We start from the raw sequence: 20051 nt of genomic DNA, 5'->3' as shown, positions 1-20051 counted from the left end.
ACCAGGGCTCAAAAGCCAGTTGCTCTGGTTCTTTTTCACAATTCTTGTCTTTTTTCATTATATCCTCAAATACATGTACAAATACAGTCTTTATAGAGCAGATAGTCGTTTTTTTCTTCCTTTCTCAGCCAAAGTGTCTCAGAAAATGATTAGAGGCCATTCAAGGTATCTCCAGAAGTTAATTTTGTCAGGTGTAAATCATGCAGGCCATTAAAATGCACATTTCTCTCAATTCTCACTAAAAGACCACTTAACAAGGTGTTGAAGTAAGAAACAAGAATTTTAATCTGATCATTGAACTATTAAGTTAGAATTCAGTTACGAAATGAACCCTTGAAAACTTGATTGTTAATTCATGGCGACCGATAGCAAATATTTTTTTGATTAAATATGCATTAAGATAAATTTTCGTAAGCATATTATATTACATTGGTGGAGGTGCTCGTAAAGTGATCGGTGACCTTAATGGATCGTTTGGGTCCCGATATTTTCTCAGTGTTGTGAATGAAAGGACACGTTTTGCATCGTGCACGAGCGCATTTAAAAGTGCCTGGTTGGTCATTAGTCTGAAAAGAACTTCTGACCAAAAAATTTCCTATGTTTTTGTCGCGTTTGAATGAAATGAGTGGAGGCTGCGAAAAGATAGTGCTTGTCTCTGGATCGTTTTGAGGTAATTTATAGTTTTTAAGAATGATGGATTTAACTGAGTGGTTCTGAGGGTAAAACGCGAGAGTGAATGGAATGCAGTCGGAATCTTCCTTTTATGACGTTTCTAGTACTGAAAGTCGATCAATAAGTTGGGCGCGGTGATAACCCTCTTGAACGACAGAATCAGGGTAACCACGTTTATCGAAAAACTGGCACATTGACTCTGATTTGTGGTGTAAGTCAGAGTCATCACTACATAAACGACGAAGTCTTAGAAACTGAGAAAAAGGAATGGAATTCTTAACGTGAGATGGATGCGAAGACGAGTACAACAAGTAGTTATGCGAGTCTGTAGGTTTGTAATATACACTAGTGCATAAACCGTTGCCTTCAATTGAAACTGTGATGTCTAAAAAAGATAAAGAATTGTCAGAAATTTCCCAGGTATATTTCAGAGCCGGGTGAAAAGAATTGACTGCGGTTATGAATTGAGTCAGCTTCTCTCTGGTAGAGGAGGTGGCGCCAATACAGTCGTCGATGTAGCGACCGTAGAGTTCAGGTTTGGAACCGTTGTATTGGCTGAAAAATTGATGTTGGACAAAACCTACAAAAGGTTGGCATAGGTAGGTCCCATTTTGGTGCCCATGGCTACACCATTGGTTTGTTTGAAAAAGTTGTCCCCGAATGAAAAACAATCGAGTGTGAGCACTAGTTCGGCTAAGCGCAGTAGTGTTTCAGATTTAGGTTCCTTAACAGCACGTTGATCAAAAAAAATGTTTAAGGGCCAGAAGACCTTCGCCATTAGGAATGACAGTGTAAAGAGACGTAAACATACTTTGCTGTGGGGAAATAATTTTTATTTTAGAAGCTACGTTGAAGCCGAACACGGAGCATACATTCGTAAACAGGATCGGTATCTGTACTGACAGTGTAGATATCTAGCGATAAAAGAAGGAAAGCTCGCCGCCTTTAGATAAAAAGAGCTCGTAATAAAGTAACCATGTTATTCATCAGTTTCAAAATTCAACGGTAATTCGAAAGCCGTCACTACTCGTTCTTTTTGGCAAGAGAAGGGCCATTGTTCTTTAAAAGTCAGACGTTTCGATCTCTTGCCTATAATTTTGAAATGCATAAGTCATCTTGTTATATCATTTATGGTGCCAACGTCTCAAGAAACTATAAAAAGTGTTTTATAAATTTCAAGATGTACAAAAGCAGGAGAAATGTTAGTGTTGCAATTTTGAGGTCTAACCAGTCTCGTTATTCTCCCAGCCAATCAGCTTTAGTTTCTAAAACATATATTGAAGATAGAAGGAGAAATTGCACTTTGCAATAATTGTTTCATGGCACATCATCAAAGGAATTACAAAAGAAAAAAGATTTGTATGCATTATTCGCTATCTATATATTCAGGTAAAAAGAATAACAGTTTTAGGATTTTTTTCACTACAGATACACTGCTTTAATTTCTTTTTTGTCTGTTGTTTTACAATTTCTTAATGAGGGGTAAACTTTTATTTTTAATAACTCTATGTCCGTTACTCTGTGAATATCATTATTTTATAGTTTACGAAATGACTGCTTCATGTTTAATTTTCGTTCACTTGACTTTCAAATTTACGTCAAACTTGGAAAAACGCCAAAGAAACATGTTTCCTTTTCGGTAAAATTTGCATTTCCATTGTAAAGTATCATCACAAACCACACATTCTTATGTGTCGAAGAATTCGGACCCTTTTCTATGTCGATCATTATCCTTAACTCTTACTATTTCTGTTGCTGAAAATGTACCGGATTTGGTGAGGAAAAATTTAATTCTGAGAAATGATAAGAAGTGATGAAATGAGATATTCATGTTTCAGTTATTCCGTGTCTCTGTTTCGCAGAAAACGACGATTTAATGTGCATCAAAGGAATAACATGAGAATCACAAACACTAAGAAGAAAATACAAACCATGCGGGAGATAGAATAGCTCGGAATAAATATTGTGATAGATTTATCAAAAGTATCGACATCTGTGCAACCAAAGAAGATTATTTGTCATCAACCAAAAAAATGCCTATTGCTTTTAAATCTAATTTTTCTAAAGTATAGGAGGCGAGAGGGAATTGAATTAAGCTAATATATAGGAAAATAACTGAAAGTAACAAAGCTCTTATGTTTAGTACCTGAATGTTGATTGTCCCTTTACTCTGTTAGAAACTGATCGCATTTATCTGTTTAAGCAGCAGAGAATTAATCCACACAGAAGTAAAGGTTTTTACAGCTGTTGTTAGTTGTTGTTTTAATTAAATACAAAGTTAAAAGACAAAAACTTATATCACGTATTTCGTTCAATTCGTTCAAGCTACGCGTCCAACTTAAAGAATGAAATTAAATCGTTGTTTCGTTTTCTTCACTTTTTAGTTTATAAAAAATGAAGGAAGTCTGGAAGAAAGTCTGCAATTTAAAACATTGCTAATGTCACCGCATACTTTAAAGGATTTTCCTATGTTATATTAAATGTCACTCAAAAACGAAAACTTGACTTCCATGGTTGGACTTTTCTATTGAAAATGACTTGTCAGTGGAAAATAAATATGTTATTTGCTAGCAGGGAGGTTCTTATAGAAACAAAATCCAATATACAGACAGCATTTACAAGTCCGAAATCGGAGTTTTCCATCGTACGCTCCATCCTCGCTCCTTTGCAATTTTTCACTACCTACGAATGGTCATAGGTTAGTTTATTACCGGCGGGGAAGCGTTTTTCAATCCCCCCTGCATGGTTCTTAATTAGTAGCCCCGTCATGGGTCATTGAAACGTATTCCCGTCCGTTGTCATCTAACAAGAACTTGAAACTTTGCTTCGTCAACTGTCTTAGACCTTCTCGTCCTGGACGACACCAGCACAAGGTTATATGAAACCAGATGATTCCGTAGAAGACCCCAAGGATTATCTCTCCGGATTTCATTTCACGTCTTCATCTTTTGGAAATCTGCTTCTAGAATTCGAGGTTTCTGTTTTGCGTTTTCGTTGCTCTTGCGCTTGTTTATTAGCTTTATCTGACTCCGGAGGAGCCTGTTTGACGCTTGGAAATCGGGAGATGACAAAACACGGAGCCCTATTCCATGGAGTAGGGCTCCGTGTTAAAATACTTTATAAACATGGTAAATTGTTTAACTGTACATATCTTAATGTATTTTGCGCTTGCCAGCTCTATGATTGTCACAGTTAGACACAGTTTACGAATTGACCGCCATCTTGAATTGAACATTAAACTGCTGGCCACTTCAAACAGAAGGCTTAAATGTAATCCATGAACGTTTTCTTTGATAGGCCAAGTACCATCTTTATTTATGATCTTCAAGAGGCCAAAAGTACGGTCATCCTTCATTCGGCAGCAGGTATTACGTCTTTAAAGATACCTGTTTAGGTGAGGCGTCTCTAAGGGGTTTGGCGTTCAATCTATTAAAAAAAGGCCTCGTGGGTTTCTTAATTGTGTGAAGCGATGAGGATAAAAGCTAGGACTTAAAAAAAGTAATTCGTGTGTTTAAACTGACCTTCTCTTCGCCCTTCTATTTGTAGCGTAATAAAATTGAGATATGCAAGGAAACAAAAAATCAAAACATCGATGGGTCAGCAAATAATCTGACTGGGCAGTTGATTTGGAAAATGTAGTAAGTTTAAATATTTTACCTCGTGCAGAACTCGAAACAGCGAGATTTGTTCATCATATGAAGTTTTTTTTTTTATCTTCCGGTCAAAGAACTCATTACACAGCGCTAAAACCAAAATGGGGGGGAACTGTAAGAGTGAGAGCCCCCTACCCCCAAAAAATTGGGATGTATAGAACTTTAATTTGACAATCGGTGTGATTCGAGCTTTCTTTTTGAAGCGTTACTGTAGCTTTGAAGGTTTCTGATGTATGGTTGCCGTTTATTTTTGTACTGTTTGCCAGAGGAAGCAAGTCAATCTAAAAAAACAAATATAGATTTTTTTTAAATATCGAATAACATTTGAGAGTTTAACGAAATTTTAACTTACAATTCGTAGGGTATTCCATACTTCTTTTCGATCTTTTTGTGATCTCTGGCTGACCATTATTTGAATATTAGATTCTTCGCGACTTTAAATAAAAAGAGGGGTTGGTTCCCAGACTCCCTGGGACAACGCTCTGGCGCCAAAACTATAAAACACTAAGTGCAAATCACGGTGAGCGGGAAAGCTCAAAATGTATTTACTAAAAATATGTACATTTATACGATTTACCATGTTTATGAAGTATGTTATTCGACCACTACATGATTTTTAGGGGTACTCTATTTAGGTATTCCATAGGGTACTTCATGGAGTAGGGCTCCGCGTTTTGTCATCTCCCCTTGGTAATCTGTGCCTTTTGATGTGGATATATCCCCTGTTAAATGGCAGATTGTTGAGGTATCTTTCAGTTGCACTTCGCAATCCAAGAAGGGATGACCTTGAATACAATGCACCATCTTTTGTTCGTGCTTCTGTGTAAAATTAGCGGAGATTTAGGTCAAACTCTTCGGTTGGAGGTTCTTGGCCGCTTTTTTTTTTCACTGCACCAAGCTATTAAAAAACGGCAAAAACGGATGTCACATGAAAAAGAAAGATTTTTATCGATGTTTTGGTGTTCATTTGCGAGAGGAAATTGTAGTTGTTGGTTAGATGGTTAGAAACGTGTGTGTGCTAGCCAATGTTGAAATCATCCACTTTCATTGATTGTCTTTTTCGGTGAGAAGATCAAGCAAATGTGCGCCCGCCCCATTCGAGGTTTTCATATTGTATTTATTATATTTTTGCAACAAAGAAACGCACCTTCGAAAACTCGGATAGCCCATTTTGCGGATTGTTTAGATTTCTTTTTTTGTGGTCTTGTAATATGTCGTCTATTGCGGCACTTAACATGTTTTCAAATCTTTGCTTGTTTAAGTTGCCGCCTCGCTCATTGTTTTCATAACTTGCTAACGGGTAGGTCGCACTATTATTGACAGTAGCCTCTAAATCGATGGACGCTAATAGCTCGTTTTCTCTTCGTCTTCTAGGTCGTAAAGGACATCTGGGTCGAATAAAAACCCGAGAGAAAAGATTGGGATTTGGTCCGCCATGTTACAAACTGGCAGATAGCTCCACAGCTTTAACTCCATGTTCTCTTTTAACAATAGAGTGTTTCTGTCCAGGAACTATCGGCTGATAGTTGTCCCGCGGAAATTTGATGTTCGTAAAACAGATATTTGCCCGAGAAGCGAGGCATCGAGGGCAAATATGCTAGTTTTAAGAACATCAAATTTCCAAGGGGCAACTATCAGACCGATATTTCCGAGACGTAAGCACTCTGTTGTCTTTATTGTTCACCACTAAATTTTCTTCCGAGCGCCAGTTTATAAACAGACAAAACACACTAAATGCAGATTGATCAAACATTTATTCATGCGTACAGCCTGTCACAAATGTCAATAATTAGCAACCGTACCGTTTACTAATTAGTATTTACTGTTTTACTATTATTTCATGGAAAATAAAAGCCAATTTACACAACCTGCATATAGCATTAGCTAGTCTTGGCGGGTATTAGTAATAAATAAGTAAATACTACACATTGTAAGCTAATAAAAGAGATTCCATTACTACTAAAATATTACTGCAGTTGTAAGTTTTGCTTTAGTTTAGTATATTATGAGTTAAAAGATAAGTACAGTTGTCATACAAATTAAATACAATAAAATTACTAGTGAGTTAAAACAAGACAAGACATTAAAACAAGACATTGTACTCGTACATTTGCCTAGCTTCGCGGTCGTCAAACCATTCAAACTTTTCCACGGATGAGTACTATCTATCCGAGTATTTTCCGCGGACAAGCACTATGGGCTGATAGCGTCACGAGATCAATTTAAACCAATAACGATCGCAGAAAATTTAGTGGTAAGCTATACATACATAACATACATAAGCTTTATTTATACGCGGTATCAATTTCATATAATATATGCTCTTCCATCGGGCCGTGTGTAACTTAAATATGCAAATAATCATTCATAAGCAATCTAAAATGAACACTATTTCTACTAATTAATATAATTATACAACTTATGCTAATACTAATATTCCACTACTATATACCAACAGCAACGCTAAAACTAAAAACTAACACTACAACTTGTCACACAATAAGAGCTATTAAATCCAAAACTAAAAAGATTTTTAAGATTATGACAAAAAGCAATTGCTATGTGAGCAGGGATTCTTTGAAGGCAGTAACAGTCGGGTCTGGGTTTTGCTAGTAGTTTAGAGGCTGTTCCATAGTGTAGCACCTCGATAGTGCAGGCTACGTTTTCCGGCTTCAGAGAGTGGTCTAGGAGTAAAGAGATTATGAGCCGAGCCCCTCAAATTATAGGTATAGACTTCCGATATTGTTTGAAAAAGATTATGAAGGCGAAGTGGAAAGTGAGCATTGACCACCTTATACATAGCAATCGCTAGCTGTTTAGTTCGCCTTTCTTCAAGTCTATCCCTGCCAAGGTTATGTAATAAACAAGAAGATGGCGTCATATAATCAGAATTGGTTATTATACGAGCAGCCCTATTTTGTAGCTTCTGGAGTCTCTCAGATTGGCATTTTCCGATAAAACTCCATACTGGGCTACAATAGTGGAAAAAAGGAACAACCGGGGCATTGTCCCCTCTACTAACTATGTACGTGTTAGTCATGTTAATTAAGGTGTCACGCGGTACTACGGCCCTGGCCCGCTTTAGAATTGCCAGGCCAGCTGATACTTTTTTGACAAGTGATCAATTTGAGAGGGCCACGTTAAAGTGTCATCAATTTCGACCTCTAGGTATCTCAGTGTGGGCTCTGACTCTATCCACAGAATGTCCATTTATTCTTACATCAGGTTGATGATCTAGATGTGTGATCTTGTATTGAGTAGCAATAATGGAATATTTAGTTTTCTTCACATTAAGACTAAGTTTATATGCTTGGAGCCAAGACTGGATTGTTGTTTAGATCACTGTTCAGCTTTATTTGTAGATCAGTAGGATCATGAGCAGTAAGGGTAAGACAAGTAACATCAGCATACAGTCTTGGTGTTGAGGATAGACTACTCGAGAGAACATCATTTGTATAAATCAAGAATAATATAGGTCCCAGCAAAGAACCCTGAGGGACACCACACACAGTGGAGCCGTAATCATAAAGAGAACCCTTAACATAAGTTCTTTGCTTGTGATCAGTCAGATATGATTGAAACCATTTTAAGCTTATGCAGTCAACCCCATAGAAACTGAGCTTTTTAAGTAGTATTTCATGATCAATAGTAGCAAAAGCTTTTTTGAGATCGAGAAAAAGAACTCCATTTAGTAGGCCATTGTCCATACTAGAAAAACAATCGCTGGTTATATCTAGAAAAGTAATCAAAGTGGAATGACAAGGTCGAAATCCCGACTGAGCATCGGTAAATAAATCATGTCTCATTAAAAAGTCATATACTAACTGAGTGAAGACTACTCTCTCAATAAGTTTACTGACAATCGTCAAGACAGATATAGGTCTATAATTATTTGGATTAGTTTTGATAGGAGTGACTCTGGCTACCTTCCAATCATCAGGTAAAATACCGGTAGTTAAATATCTATTTATGATGTAGGTCAAGGCTGCAGAACTATAAACTCTAATAGAGCACGCCCTTCCAACCAATGACAGCGCTCTTTATATCTGAACTTTAATATAAACTCATATCTACTCGCCAAAAAATTGCTCAGCTTATGGAGGATCTGGCCTTAATTACAGCCCTAACTTGTGGGATTCCTTGTCACCTTTCCTCTTTTCAATCACCAATCGAGTTAATCGAGTTATGTTCTAGTGTCCGCGCCGATTACTCCAGGAGTGATCCACGAGCGAAATCAAGCGTTGCGTATGAAAAGTTGCGGAAAGGAGGGGAAGTAGAACCGTGCTATAGCCATCTGCAGGTGAATAAGGGGCGTCACTGTAACGCCATATAATATTGAACAGTTTACAGTTTTATCATTTATTTTTATTTTTCTTGCTCGACTTTGTTTCAGGCTTGCCAGATTCCTTAGTTGCCTTTCTATACAGATAGTACAAAATAATTCCAGCCAGGACCGGCCAAAATCCTATTTGCAGAAGTAAATTTGGATCGAACAGCGACTTCCTCTTAATAGACATGAGCTCGGTTGTAAAAATCAGTACAGAGTTGGCTATGTGTGAATAAAACAAAAATAAGAAAATGTTAGGATTTGCTGTTAATTCAATAACGTACTGTAATATGATAATAGTATCATGATTAGCGAGTAGATTTCGGTATAATTTAACTCATACTATTCTAAAACAAGGTCTATGTCTCAAACGCGATCAACTGCTTCCGCCATTGCTTTCTTTATATCCAAGAACTGCACGCGTAATAAACAATGGGGCTGTGCGGAAATCTTGCCGAGAGAGCAAAAATATAAGGCTTCTTGACCATTCTCTGTCTATGTTATAATGAGAAGATAGGAACTTTTTCCCTTTTTGGCCTTTTTTCCTCTTTTTTCCACATACTCAACACATATCCCGTTCGTGGTTGGTCAGTGACAAACTAAAGTAAGTTATAGATTGCAATATGAAATTTACGAATTGCACTCGCTCAGAATCAGATAAACAAACAATGCTAAGTTATACAATATTCCGAAAAACACTAACTTCGTTGATCTTCCACAATTGTTTCATGAAACTACCAAATCAAAGAAAACATGAGCATTTTCCAACCCATGAAAAGTTTTCTAAGTAATGTGTACCAAAGAAGTACCAAAGAGAGTTGAAAAGTGAATTTAATGATAAATATAATAAATAATAATAAATAAATGATCCTACAAACTACTTTTCCATTTGGTGATTAATGGCCATTCACGTTTTGAAAAGTTTTAAAATTTCGTTCGCCCAAGTTCAATTAAAAGAAAACTTCCAGAAAAACACTTGTGCCATAAATCAGGACTTTCACACGTGCTCAGGAGATTTTCTGTCCTTATTGACCACCTTATGTCTTCCATGGTGATAAATATAATCAACATTTACTCACGAGGAATAACATTCTGAATTCCGCGAGCTCCATACCCTAGGTGAGGAGGGATGATCAATTTTCTTTTTTCTCTGCAAAATAAAAATAACAGAAGTGTACACTATTGCAAAATAGTCTGAGCACTGCTTCTGTAAACTCACTGCAGGGGGCCCCAAAAATGGTGACCCGAAAAGGGATTTTGAACTTATCTGTAGACTATACAAAAAGAAAAGGAGGGAGAGAAAGTCATTTATAGTAAGGCTGTTAGGTTCAAAGTGAGTTTGAGTAGCAGCTGCTAGTTGCCAATCTTATTATCAGTTATGTTTGCAAATAGTTTATTTCAAATGAATAGAACTTGAAAATAGTACCCACCAGGAGCCACTACTGGCTCCTGTACCCATCTTCAGGCTCAATTTTTTGCACTCCAATTTGTTGTTTATAGAAGTAAAATTTTAAGCCACTATTTTTCTTTCACTTCAGGAAATTCTGCAAAGCTCCAGTCTAGAACAAGTCTACTGCTTAATGGTACTGTCTGCTGAAAAAAGAAAATCTTCCAACTTTGTTATTGTTGTTGTTTTAATTACATAGCGTTTCTAAAACTTACCCAATGCACATTCCTTTTATACCCATCTCCCAACCTGTTAAAAAATAAATAAATAAATAAATAAATTCAACAGATAAAGAAATACCAGTGAGTGATAAAGTTAAAGTGGCACTTACTCGTCAACTGGTGAGCTTTCTGGTATTGTTTACATGAGATCAAGAATGGGGAAATCTTAAAAGAGCTTTAACTAGTGGATTTTAACCAGACAGTAGAAGAGGTCATAATAATGGAAGTTATCTCTGCCTGCACTTTTACCACAGTAAATACAATTTACTTTTTATTTTAAATGATGCTCACCAGGCCAGGTTAGATATCACAAAGGGTTCTAATGTAGTCAAATTAACTAGCACACTTGAATGAATTAAGATACACTGAAACCTTTAAGTTATTGAAAAATAGGTACCCAATGTGTAAATGGTTGAACATGCAAGAACTGGACCAGATTCGTAAATTGAGGTGGTTTTAAATTCAAACCAGGGCACCAAAAATGGAAAAGCTTGAGATGCAAATGACTGGTAGACTAACCTCTAGCAATATCATTTAAAATTTAACTGTAACAACAGCACTCAAGTAATTTCAATGGTGCAGAATAAATTACATTCATTTGTTAACAAACTGACAATTCAAGGGTCAAATAGTCTCCTTCACAGTCGTTGTTTGGGCTCATCATGCAACGTTCCCTCCCCCACCAATCGTTGGTGGGAGAGGGAGCGTTGCGTGACGAGCCCAAACAACAGCTGCGAAGGAGACTAAGGGTCAAACAAATGTAATCAAAGTTACTTTAAGTTAGTCCCAGTATATTTGGCTAATTGGATTACTAGACTGGAATCTTCAATTAGAAAATAGACATCTTGAAAGCATCAAATATGCATGCAGACCGCCTTCCGGTTAGCTCAATTGGTAGAGCGCCAGACTGTTGTGCAGGAGGTCATGAGTTTAAATCCGGCCGGACCAACAATCAGGGTCTTTAAATAACTGAGAAGAAAGTGCTGCCTTTGTAATAATATCTGCAAATGGTTAGACTTTCTAGTCTTCTCGGATAGGGACGATAAATGGAGGTCTCGTCTCACAAGCCCTTGTATGTGATAAAAAAATTTGTGGGGCATTAAAGAACCCACACACTGTTCGAAAAGAGTAGGGCACGTAGTGCCCAGTGTTGTGGTCTATCTTTGTGTAGTGTCTATCAAATTGATGGGGGTACTCAGCACCTTTGAATATTGTATAGAAAAGGTGCAATATAAATAAGGAATTCATTCATTCATTCATGCAGAGCAACCCACTAGATAATAATGTCAAAAAAAACATGGATACTAATAAGGAAATGCCTCTAAGACACATTTTGCATATTTATAGTGTTTCTTCAAAAATGTACAATGTAACCTGCATACTAAAATATCTAACTTCACCCTGTACATTAGGGGATCCATTGAGCGGGGCAGAGAAGAAAGACTTTATGTACCCATTGTTGGCAATCCTTTGGTATCAGCACAGCTATTTAGTAATTATATGCTGCTAAAATTGGCATCTTCACAGTCATAACTCATTTCATTGGTCGCTTCCATTAGTTTTAGGAGTCTTACTTTTTCACCTACAAGTTGGCTACACTTTGTTTTCCTTGGTTTTTACCAAAAATAAAGCTAGATCGTAAGATGCCTTATCCCACCCCAGATAAACAGTGATGTTGTCACAATTTGATATCCACCCTTGATCTTAACATCATCCCTCGTCTTTGCTTACATAGGGAGGAGATCAGCATGTCCTCCTAAAAATGACTGTTTACTAGTCTGGCTTTAAATGTTTTTTTCTTTAGAAGTTTTACACCTCACTATATCCCATGGATGTACATCATTCTTAGTAGCTAAAAAATTCACATAATTTATTAGAAGTCAAAGGAATACTTCAATTAGAGTAATTTTCATTCGACTATATGTAAGTATTGACAGTAACCAAGGTTACAAAAGTTTTCCTTCACTTTGCTATGTGATTGGTCATTCAAGAAAACTAGCTCTGTCTACCGAGTCAACCAATCAGATTAAAAAGAAAACATTTACCACCAATGCTCACTTGAGTGGTTCTCACGCTTCACACAATTTGTTTGTTGTTACATTGAGTTCTCATTAGCTCCTTCAGGAGTTTAGTTTTGCTCTGGTTAGCAATTGAGCAACAACTTTGGCTTTATCAAGATAATTTTACAACACCAAAATGAAATTTCTCTGACTAATAAAATTATAGCTAAATAATCAAAAAGACCAACAGGAAGTTACCTTTGATAACCTTCCCTTTGCCCAACTGGAACTCAAGTGGTTCTCTTCCTTTTGCTAGGGATGAGTCAAACATTTGTCCATTCTCCAGTGTACCCTACAAGAGTTCATAGAGAAAATAAGGAAATCCATACATTTATGATAGCAACACCTTTCATATGAACTGAGATCAGGTTTGTTCATTTCTTACTGTTGTTTTGGCAGTTTGTTTTACTTTGTTTGATTTTTTTTTTTTTTTCATAAGGCAGTCTTTTGAAGCCATGATGAAAAAGTACAGGGTAGAGATGGCAAAATCTATCCATTAATGACAGCTTGGCACCCTAGTGATCATTTAATTTGTCTTCCATGATCTTTTAAAGTGATGGCTGAAACACTTGGATGTGATTGGGAAGGGATGTGGAATATATCTATTCTTAACAGCCAGGACAAGGACCAGATTTGTCTTTTCCTTTGTATTGCTTTGTTTTGTTTGTTTGTTTTTAGTCTATTTTGTATTATTTGGTTAATGCTTGTTTTTGAGGGAAAAAAGTGATGGGGCAAGAAAAGGGTGAGTACAGAACCCCTATCACCAAGTTTACTCTAAATTACCATTCGTGATACTTAAATTCATTTTTCCTGCCCTTCAGTGAAAGATGGCAATAGGAAGAAAGGCATGTACTGTATGGCTCTGACCATACTCTTTTCTGGGCTCTCTTTGTACTTTCAAGCAAAATGTCTTGTTCAACAAAATAACAGAAGGCATTTTGGTTTTTATTCACCAAGCCTTCCCCTCCCTCCCCCCCCCCCCCCTTCCCAATATTCTCCAGTTTTTTTGGTTCAAACTTTTCCTTCAAAAATGTAAGCATGTGAGAACATCCTTCTCATAGGCATTTCTATTTGTTAGGTTCCAAGAGTTCGATGTCGCCATAGTAGTTACACAAAATGGCACATCAACCAATGCTAGGAGTAATAACTGATTTATTTCTCATAGTGAATCATATTATATACAGGTTTTTAGATAGGCATAATTAGAACGAAACGATAATCATTTTAGGCATTTACCACAAAGGAAATTTGCAGGTGAGCAGTAGTACGTTGTGGTGTATTCTAATCTGGGGCAACTGTTAATTAACTTAAGTGTGGGTGCTCGGAATATCCGGGCATGTATTCTAACACCCCCTCTTGCTCGGACGTTGCGAGCATAACAATCTAACTACCTAGAATAATGCCTGTGAACTTTTGTAACGTAACTTTAGTTACAGGTTTTGTGAAGATGTCTGCTACGTTATCTTGCGTTGCAACATACTCTAAATTTACATTTCCATTCAGTACTTCAGATCTAATGAAGTGGTACTTAATGTCGATATGTTTTGACCTCTGATGATTTACAGGGTTCTTAGCTAGATTGATCGCTCCTTGATTGTCAACTTTAATAAGTACGTTATCGATCACTACATTCATATCACTACATAACTGTTTGAGGAATTTCGCCTCTTGAACTGCGTTCGCTAGACTAATATACTCAGCTTCGCAAGTCGAAAGTGCAACAGTTGGCTGCTTGCGACTTTTCCATGAAATTAAAGGGCCTTTTACAGATAGCTGAAAATTATACCCAGTAATGCTGCGCCTATCTTTTACAGACGCTCCCCAATCAGCATCACAAAATCCAACTAACTTCAATGCTGATCTTGATTTGCAAAATGTTAGGCCTTTTGCACGCGTGCCTTTTAAATACCTTAGCACGTGCTTGGCCATACTGAGGTCTGATTCAGTGGGGCAAGACATCTTCTGTGAAAGTTTAGTTACAACATAACACAAGTCAGGTCTAGTACCTGTCATAACGTAAATAAGACTACCAACAATTTCTCTGTATAATCTGGGATCGCTTAATGTGCGCGAATCCTCGCTTTCTTTTTCTATCCCTGTGGCACATGGGACCGATTTAGGTTTGCAGTCGGACATCTCAAATTTCTTTAAAATCTTATCGATGTATTGCGTCTGGTTTATTTCAATACTCTCTTCGCTGCATTTAAACTCCGTGCCTAAAAACCATGCAAGTGGGCCGAGGTCCTTCATTTTAAATTTATTACTCAAAGCGCCTTTTACCTGCTCTAGCAATGGTAAATTTGTTGCGGAAATAATTAGATCGTCGACCCAAACAATTATAATAACACGACCTTCTGTCTCGGAATTGTGAGTGTAAACACAGGAATCTGCGGCTGATTGAACAAATTTTTCTTCGCACAAATAATTATGAAGCATGTTGTTCCAGTTTCGGCCACTCTGCTTAAGACCGTATAAGGACTTTTTCAATCTACAAACTAATTTTTCGCCATTTTCTCCGACTTCTTCAAAACCTTTTGGTTGTTGCATAAAAACTTCGCATTCACCGATTGGTGCATTAAGATAGGCTGATCTTACATCCATTTGATGAATGATCATGCCTGTTTGCACGGCTTGCTGCATAAGTAGTCGAACTGAACTCATCCGTGCGGTTGGAGCAAAGGTTTCGTGGTAGTCAATTCCAGCAGTTTGCGAATAACCCTTAGCTACATATCGAGCTTTGTGGGTCTCCCCACCGTCCGGGCCAACCTTCACTGCAAACACCCAGCGGCCACCGACAATTTTTCTACCCGCAGGTGGCGTGACTAATTCGAAAGTGTCATTGTCTCGAATTGCAGTCATTTCGTCGCTCATGGCCTTTTGCCATTTCATCCCCTCGATAGAGTTTATGGCTTCTTCATAACTTGTCGGAATGTTTGAAACTCTATAACAGTAATCTACTGTGACGTTAATATCATCGTCTGAGTCAGTGGCTAAAACATAGTCTTCTAAGTGTTGGGGTTTGTTACGGGTTCGTGGGGGGTAGCGTTTGTCATTTTCACCGTTATCAGATTTCTCACCGGGGCTCTGACCCTCTGTCTCAGTTGAGTTACTAGTCACTTCATCATGTTCCCCCTCTGTCAGTTTTGTCGGGTCAACAGCTGGTCGTAGAGCGTCCTCATCAAAATGTGGCGAGTTGTCAGTTCGGAAAAATTTTACACATCTTACCCGCTCAATTTTGTTTGATTCCGGGAAATACACTAGGTAAGATGGACTTTCCTTGTCATAGCCTACAAAGATACCTTGCTTGCTACGCGCTTCTAGCTTCTTTGCATTTTGAACATAAGCATAGCAAGTGGAGCCAAAAACTTGCATGTGGCTAATATCCGGTCTGTTGCCTACAAGCGCTTCGTAGGGAGTTTTGCCTAATCTCGCGTTGAAACATCGATTTCTGATATGGGCGGAAGTCATTAGCGCGTATGTCCAAAATTGTTTTGGCAATTTTGATTCTAACAAAAGGCATCTGGCCATTTCAAAAAGACTGCGCCATGCCCGCTCCGCCGATCCATTTTGATGCGGTGAGTAGGGGCAGGATGTCTCGTGTTTTATGGTGTTTTCGCGCAATAACGATCGGAACGCTTTGTTCGAAAATTCGCCTCCGTTGTCGTTCCTAATGCGCTTTATCTTGCCATACGGGGCTGTGTCAGCCAGGAATTTCTTTGTGGCCTCTACTGTGTCACTTTTCTGCTTAAGAAAATAAACCATAATGATTCCAGTATAGTCATCCACGAAACATAATGTATACTTGAAACCATCTCTGGCCTCCGGACTGATTGGACCAGCCAGATCACAGTGGACAAAATTTAATGCTGCTTTAGCTCTTTCATCGGGTTTCCGGTTCCGAAATTGACACATTTTACCTTGCGTGCAAACCGCACACTCGCATATTTTGTCATCCTTGATTCTCATGCCGTCAACAACATTAGATAATTTTCGTAAATCCTGAAAATTACAATGGCCCATAATTTTATGCCACTCCATCAAAGAGCTTGCATTGTTGTGGGAGGATGAAATGCTATTCAAATAGTACAACCGCCCCTTTTGCTCGATCTCGAACTTTGTGCCATCCGGTGCTTTGAAATATTTTTCTTTCCTGTTAAGATTTATGCTCGCCCCTCTTTCTACCGCCGCGGAAACAGAAAAAATATTCTGAGTGTAGGACGGGATATACAGAGCGTTGTTAAGGATAACATCATGCAAATTACCGTTAATGTCATATAACTTAACCTTAGCTTCTCCCCTCCCCAAAACTACGTTAGCCTTACTTCCATCGGCGAGCTCAACAACATGATCCTTTGCTTTAAAGTCTAAGTCAAACTTTACAAACTTAGATTTCTCAGTTACTATATGACTAGTAGCTCCCGAATCGAAAAGTAAACTATTTTGCTGTTTCTTACCTAGACCACTTTGGTCTTTAACGGTGAAAGTAAAATAATGTTCAACGGAGTCCATGTTCTTTGATATTTCCCTCTTTCTTTGGGGTTCCGCGGCTGTTTTCGCTGCATCGGTCTTCCGTACTCGGCACTCTTTAGTGTTGTGGGACTTGGTCCGGCATTGTTGGCACCATTTATCCACTACTTTATGGGAGTAACAGTTTACAGTTTTGTGCCCCTTTTTGCCACATTTATAACAGTTTCCTTGGAACTTCGCTGGGAGCGCCTTGGACGCGTTAGCCAGCATAACACCGTCGCTTTCACTACGGCAACATCGCTCGTTTTCCTCATGGCTTCGAAGGGCTGTCTTAAACTCAGCAAAGGTCATTTGCTTTTCTCTCTGCATAACTACAGTAGCAAAAGCCCTGTAGCTGCTAGGAAGACCTTTTAGTGCCATAGCTACCAGTAAGCTATCGCTGATCACCTCCCCCGCTGCCTTCAGAGCAGTTGCCGCGGTCTCCGCCCTAATAATGTAGTCCGTGGTGGTTTCTCCGTCATTCATACGAAGCGAAGTCAGCTCTGTGTAGAGGGCAATGATTCTGGGCTTTCCTTTCCCTTGGTAGTGCTCTCGCAGCACGCGCAAAGCTTTCCTCCCATCGTTGTTGGCTTCCCTTATGACGAGGGACAAGCTTCTGTCGTCCAAACACTGAACAAGTTCGGCGAAGGCATGCGCTTTCTTTTCAGCACTGGGGGCTGTCGTTTCGCTTTCTGGGGGAACGACCACATTGTACAGCTTCTGAAGGCGCATGTATCCCAAAAACTTTACCTCCCATAGCTCGTATTTACTGTCATCCCCGTCAAACAGGAGTGTTCTCCTGGGCCCATAACCTGTTAGGTTCCAAGAGTTCGATGTCGCCATAGTAGTTACACAAAATGGCACATCAACCAATGCTAGGAGTAATAACTGATTTATTTCTCATAGTGAATCATATTATATACAGGTTTTTAGATAGGCATAATTAGAACGAAACGATAATCATTTTAGGCATTTACCACAAAGGAAATTTGCAGGTGAGCAGTAGTACGTTGTGGTGTATTCTAATCTGGGGCAACTGTTAATTAACTTAAGTGTGGGTGCTCGGAATATCCGGGCATGTATTCTAACACTATTGACCCCTCTTTTAATTGAGAAGCAGACAATAATTATACATGTACATACTGTATAGTGAACAGACACAATGTCACCATTATCTGCTTTGTCCTCACAGGTAGCAGGCTTGTACTGAAATAGAAAGATCATGCATATAGAATACTTCATGGAAAGATAGTCTATATGGTATTGACACACACAAGTTGGTTGTATGGGATATTGAACTAGTGAGTGCAACAAACAAGAGATTTCTGATACTAGCCAGCAAGTGCAGTCAGATCATGACCACATATTTGTACCAGCTCTAGTGGCAGCACCTAAAGTAAAATAACAAATGAAAATGCCAGACTTCTTCATAATTTTCTTAAGACTTCTTGATCATCTTTTTTTTTCGCATTATTTACAGGTAAGTATGGAAGCTTCCCTAATTTGACAAATTAAATAACTTTCTGTGAAGACCTACGAGAGAATGTTTATAATCTCTTCACCTAATCACTTGAATTTGATTTTGACACCTCAGTTGTATTTACAATACTAACCTAATTTGACACAATCTAAATCATATCCCTCAATCATCAGTTTCCAAATTTGGCAATAAAATAGTGAATTGAGAGCCATCACATATCAGAGAAAATTCAGGTTACAGCACATACTGTACATAATTTATTTTCTCACTAAAATTTTGGTGGCCTGAGTGTACTATATTTTTTTTAAATTTTGAGAACACATTTAGTCTGCTGATATTATATTTCTAATAAAACTTTGAATGAGACTTTGGAATGAGACTGTAAGGTTTCCCCCTTTGTTCCACTTTGGTGTCTATATAGGTCTCAATTCAACAATATAAACATTGTCAGGTAATTGAACTGCTTTTCTATTAGGCACAATTTAACCATAATTTATTTGTTCTTGCTAGATATTAAAATTAAAATCTTGTGCTTATTTTATTGGTACATGTTGAGAATATGTTTCATTGTTACAATGTATGAGTTACATTGTATGTATCACTTGTGAACCAGTTGCACCCTTCTATCAAAGAACACTCCATAAATTTCTGATAAGATCTTAATGTTTTTCTTTCCTCACAAATAATATTTCATGCAAATTAGATTATCAAACCCAAGATATTAAAATCACTGCTGCCTGGAGACAAGATTCGTAATAAATTATTAATTTCCCAGCATTACTTTAGAACACCTGTCGTGACACTCCTACATAAATAACCCAGACTACAATTGTATTTTATTTGTATAAAACAGAAAAAAATATTCTTCATAATTTAATTTTCTACTGTTTCTCCAACAGAAACGCTCGGAAAAACGTTATTTTGAGTAACGATAAAGCTAATACCGCGTAAAGGATTAAAAAAAAAAAAAAAAAAAGATCGCGTGATATTTTAGAGCCTTTGACCCGCGAAGGATTAATCTCGCTCGTTCATATCACCGCAGAAATAACTGGAAAACACAATAGATTACAACTTACAGTCTTATCGATATTTGAACAACAAAGTTCAGCCTCAACCACTTTTGGCTAACCAAACGTATATCAATTCATTTTCGCCACAACATATTTTGCTCTAAAATTCACCAGAGTCCCCCTGTATACATGCCATGTTTGAGAACTTGAGCTTTTAGACTATAGTTTTCTCGACTGCATAACAAAACCCGCGCAAGCAGGTAATCGCGACAAATTCCTTGAAATTTCCCACAAATAATGCCAACTTTACAGACCTTAGAGATAATTATTTTTTCGAAGACAAGCTGAAATCCAAATTCGGGTCAAAACTCATAAAATTTCAGAAATTGGCCTTGTCTCAAAGAAATATTACCTGCAGCCATTTAAGCGCAAGTAGTTTATCCGAGGTTCACATTGGTTCACATACCTCAACAATTGTCTCTAAATCCTTCTTCTTTTTGGCTCCAGAGGCATACTCACATAAAAGGAAAAGGAAAAGACTACAGAATAGTAATCTTAAGTTGTTCTCCATTTGAGATCATTATCCAATTTACGTTATCTGTGGGAGTAAATGAATGTTGGCCGTAATCTAATCGCGGCAAAAAGAGGCAGGCGTACCTCTCTGATTGGAACCTC

The 20051-nt window shown here is 37.9% G+C and overlaps 1 protein-coding gene across 5 annotated transcripts; it reads right to left on the bottom strand.

Moving 5' to 3' along the window:
* Positions 1 to 6060: 6060 nt before the first annotated feature.
* LOC111344111 (FK506-binding protein 2-like) lies at positions 6061 to 20051 on the bottom strand. 5 transcript variants are annotated; one of them, XM_088750057.1, is made up of 6 exons: positions 19843 to 20051; positions 18260 to 18277; positions 12579 to 12672; positions 10315 to 10348; positions 9732 to 9802; positions 6061 to 8874 (listed from the first exon to the last, which is right to left on the bottom strand). In XM_088750057.1, exons 1-6 carry the CDS (start codon positions 19945 to 19947, stop codon positions 8681 to 8683), a joined length of 516 nt encoding a protein of 171 aa, XP_088606183.1. In that variant the 5' UTR covers positions 19948 to 20051; the 3' UTR covers positions 6061 to 8680. The 5 variants fall into 5 exon arrangements, 4 of the variants coding, with proteins under 4 accessions (XP_088606183.1, XP_088606182.1, XP_088606184.1 ...); XM_088750056.1 differs by lacking the exon at positions 18260 to 18277 and adding an exon at positions 18030 to 18092; XM_088750058.1 differs by lacking the exon at positions 18260 to 18277.

The sequence above is a fragment of the Stylophora pistillata genome, chromosome 2 (assembly GCF_964205215.1).
Source record: "Stylophora pistillata chromosome 2, jaStyPist1.2, whole genome shotgun sequence".
Lineage (NCBI taxonomy): Eukaryota > Metazoa > Cnidaria > Anthozoa > Scleractinia > Pocilloporidae > Stylophora > Stylophora pistillata.
Note: the sequence above shows the minus strand (reverse complement) of the source record. Positions and strands in the feature narration are given on the sequence as shown.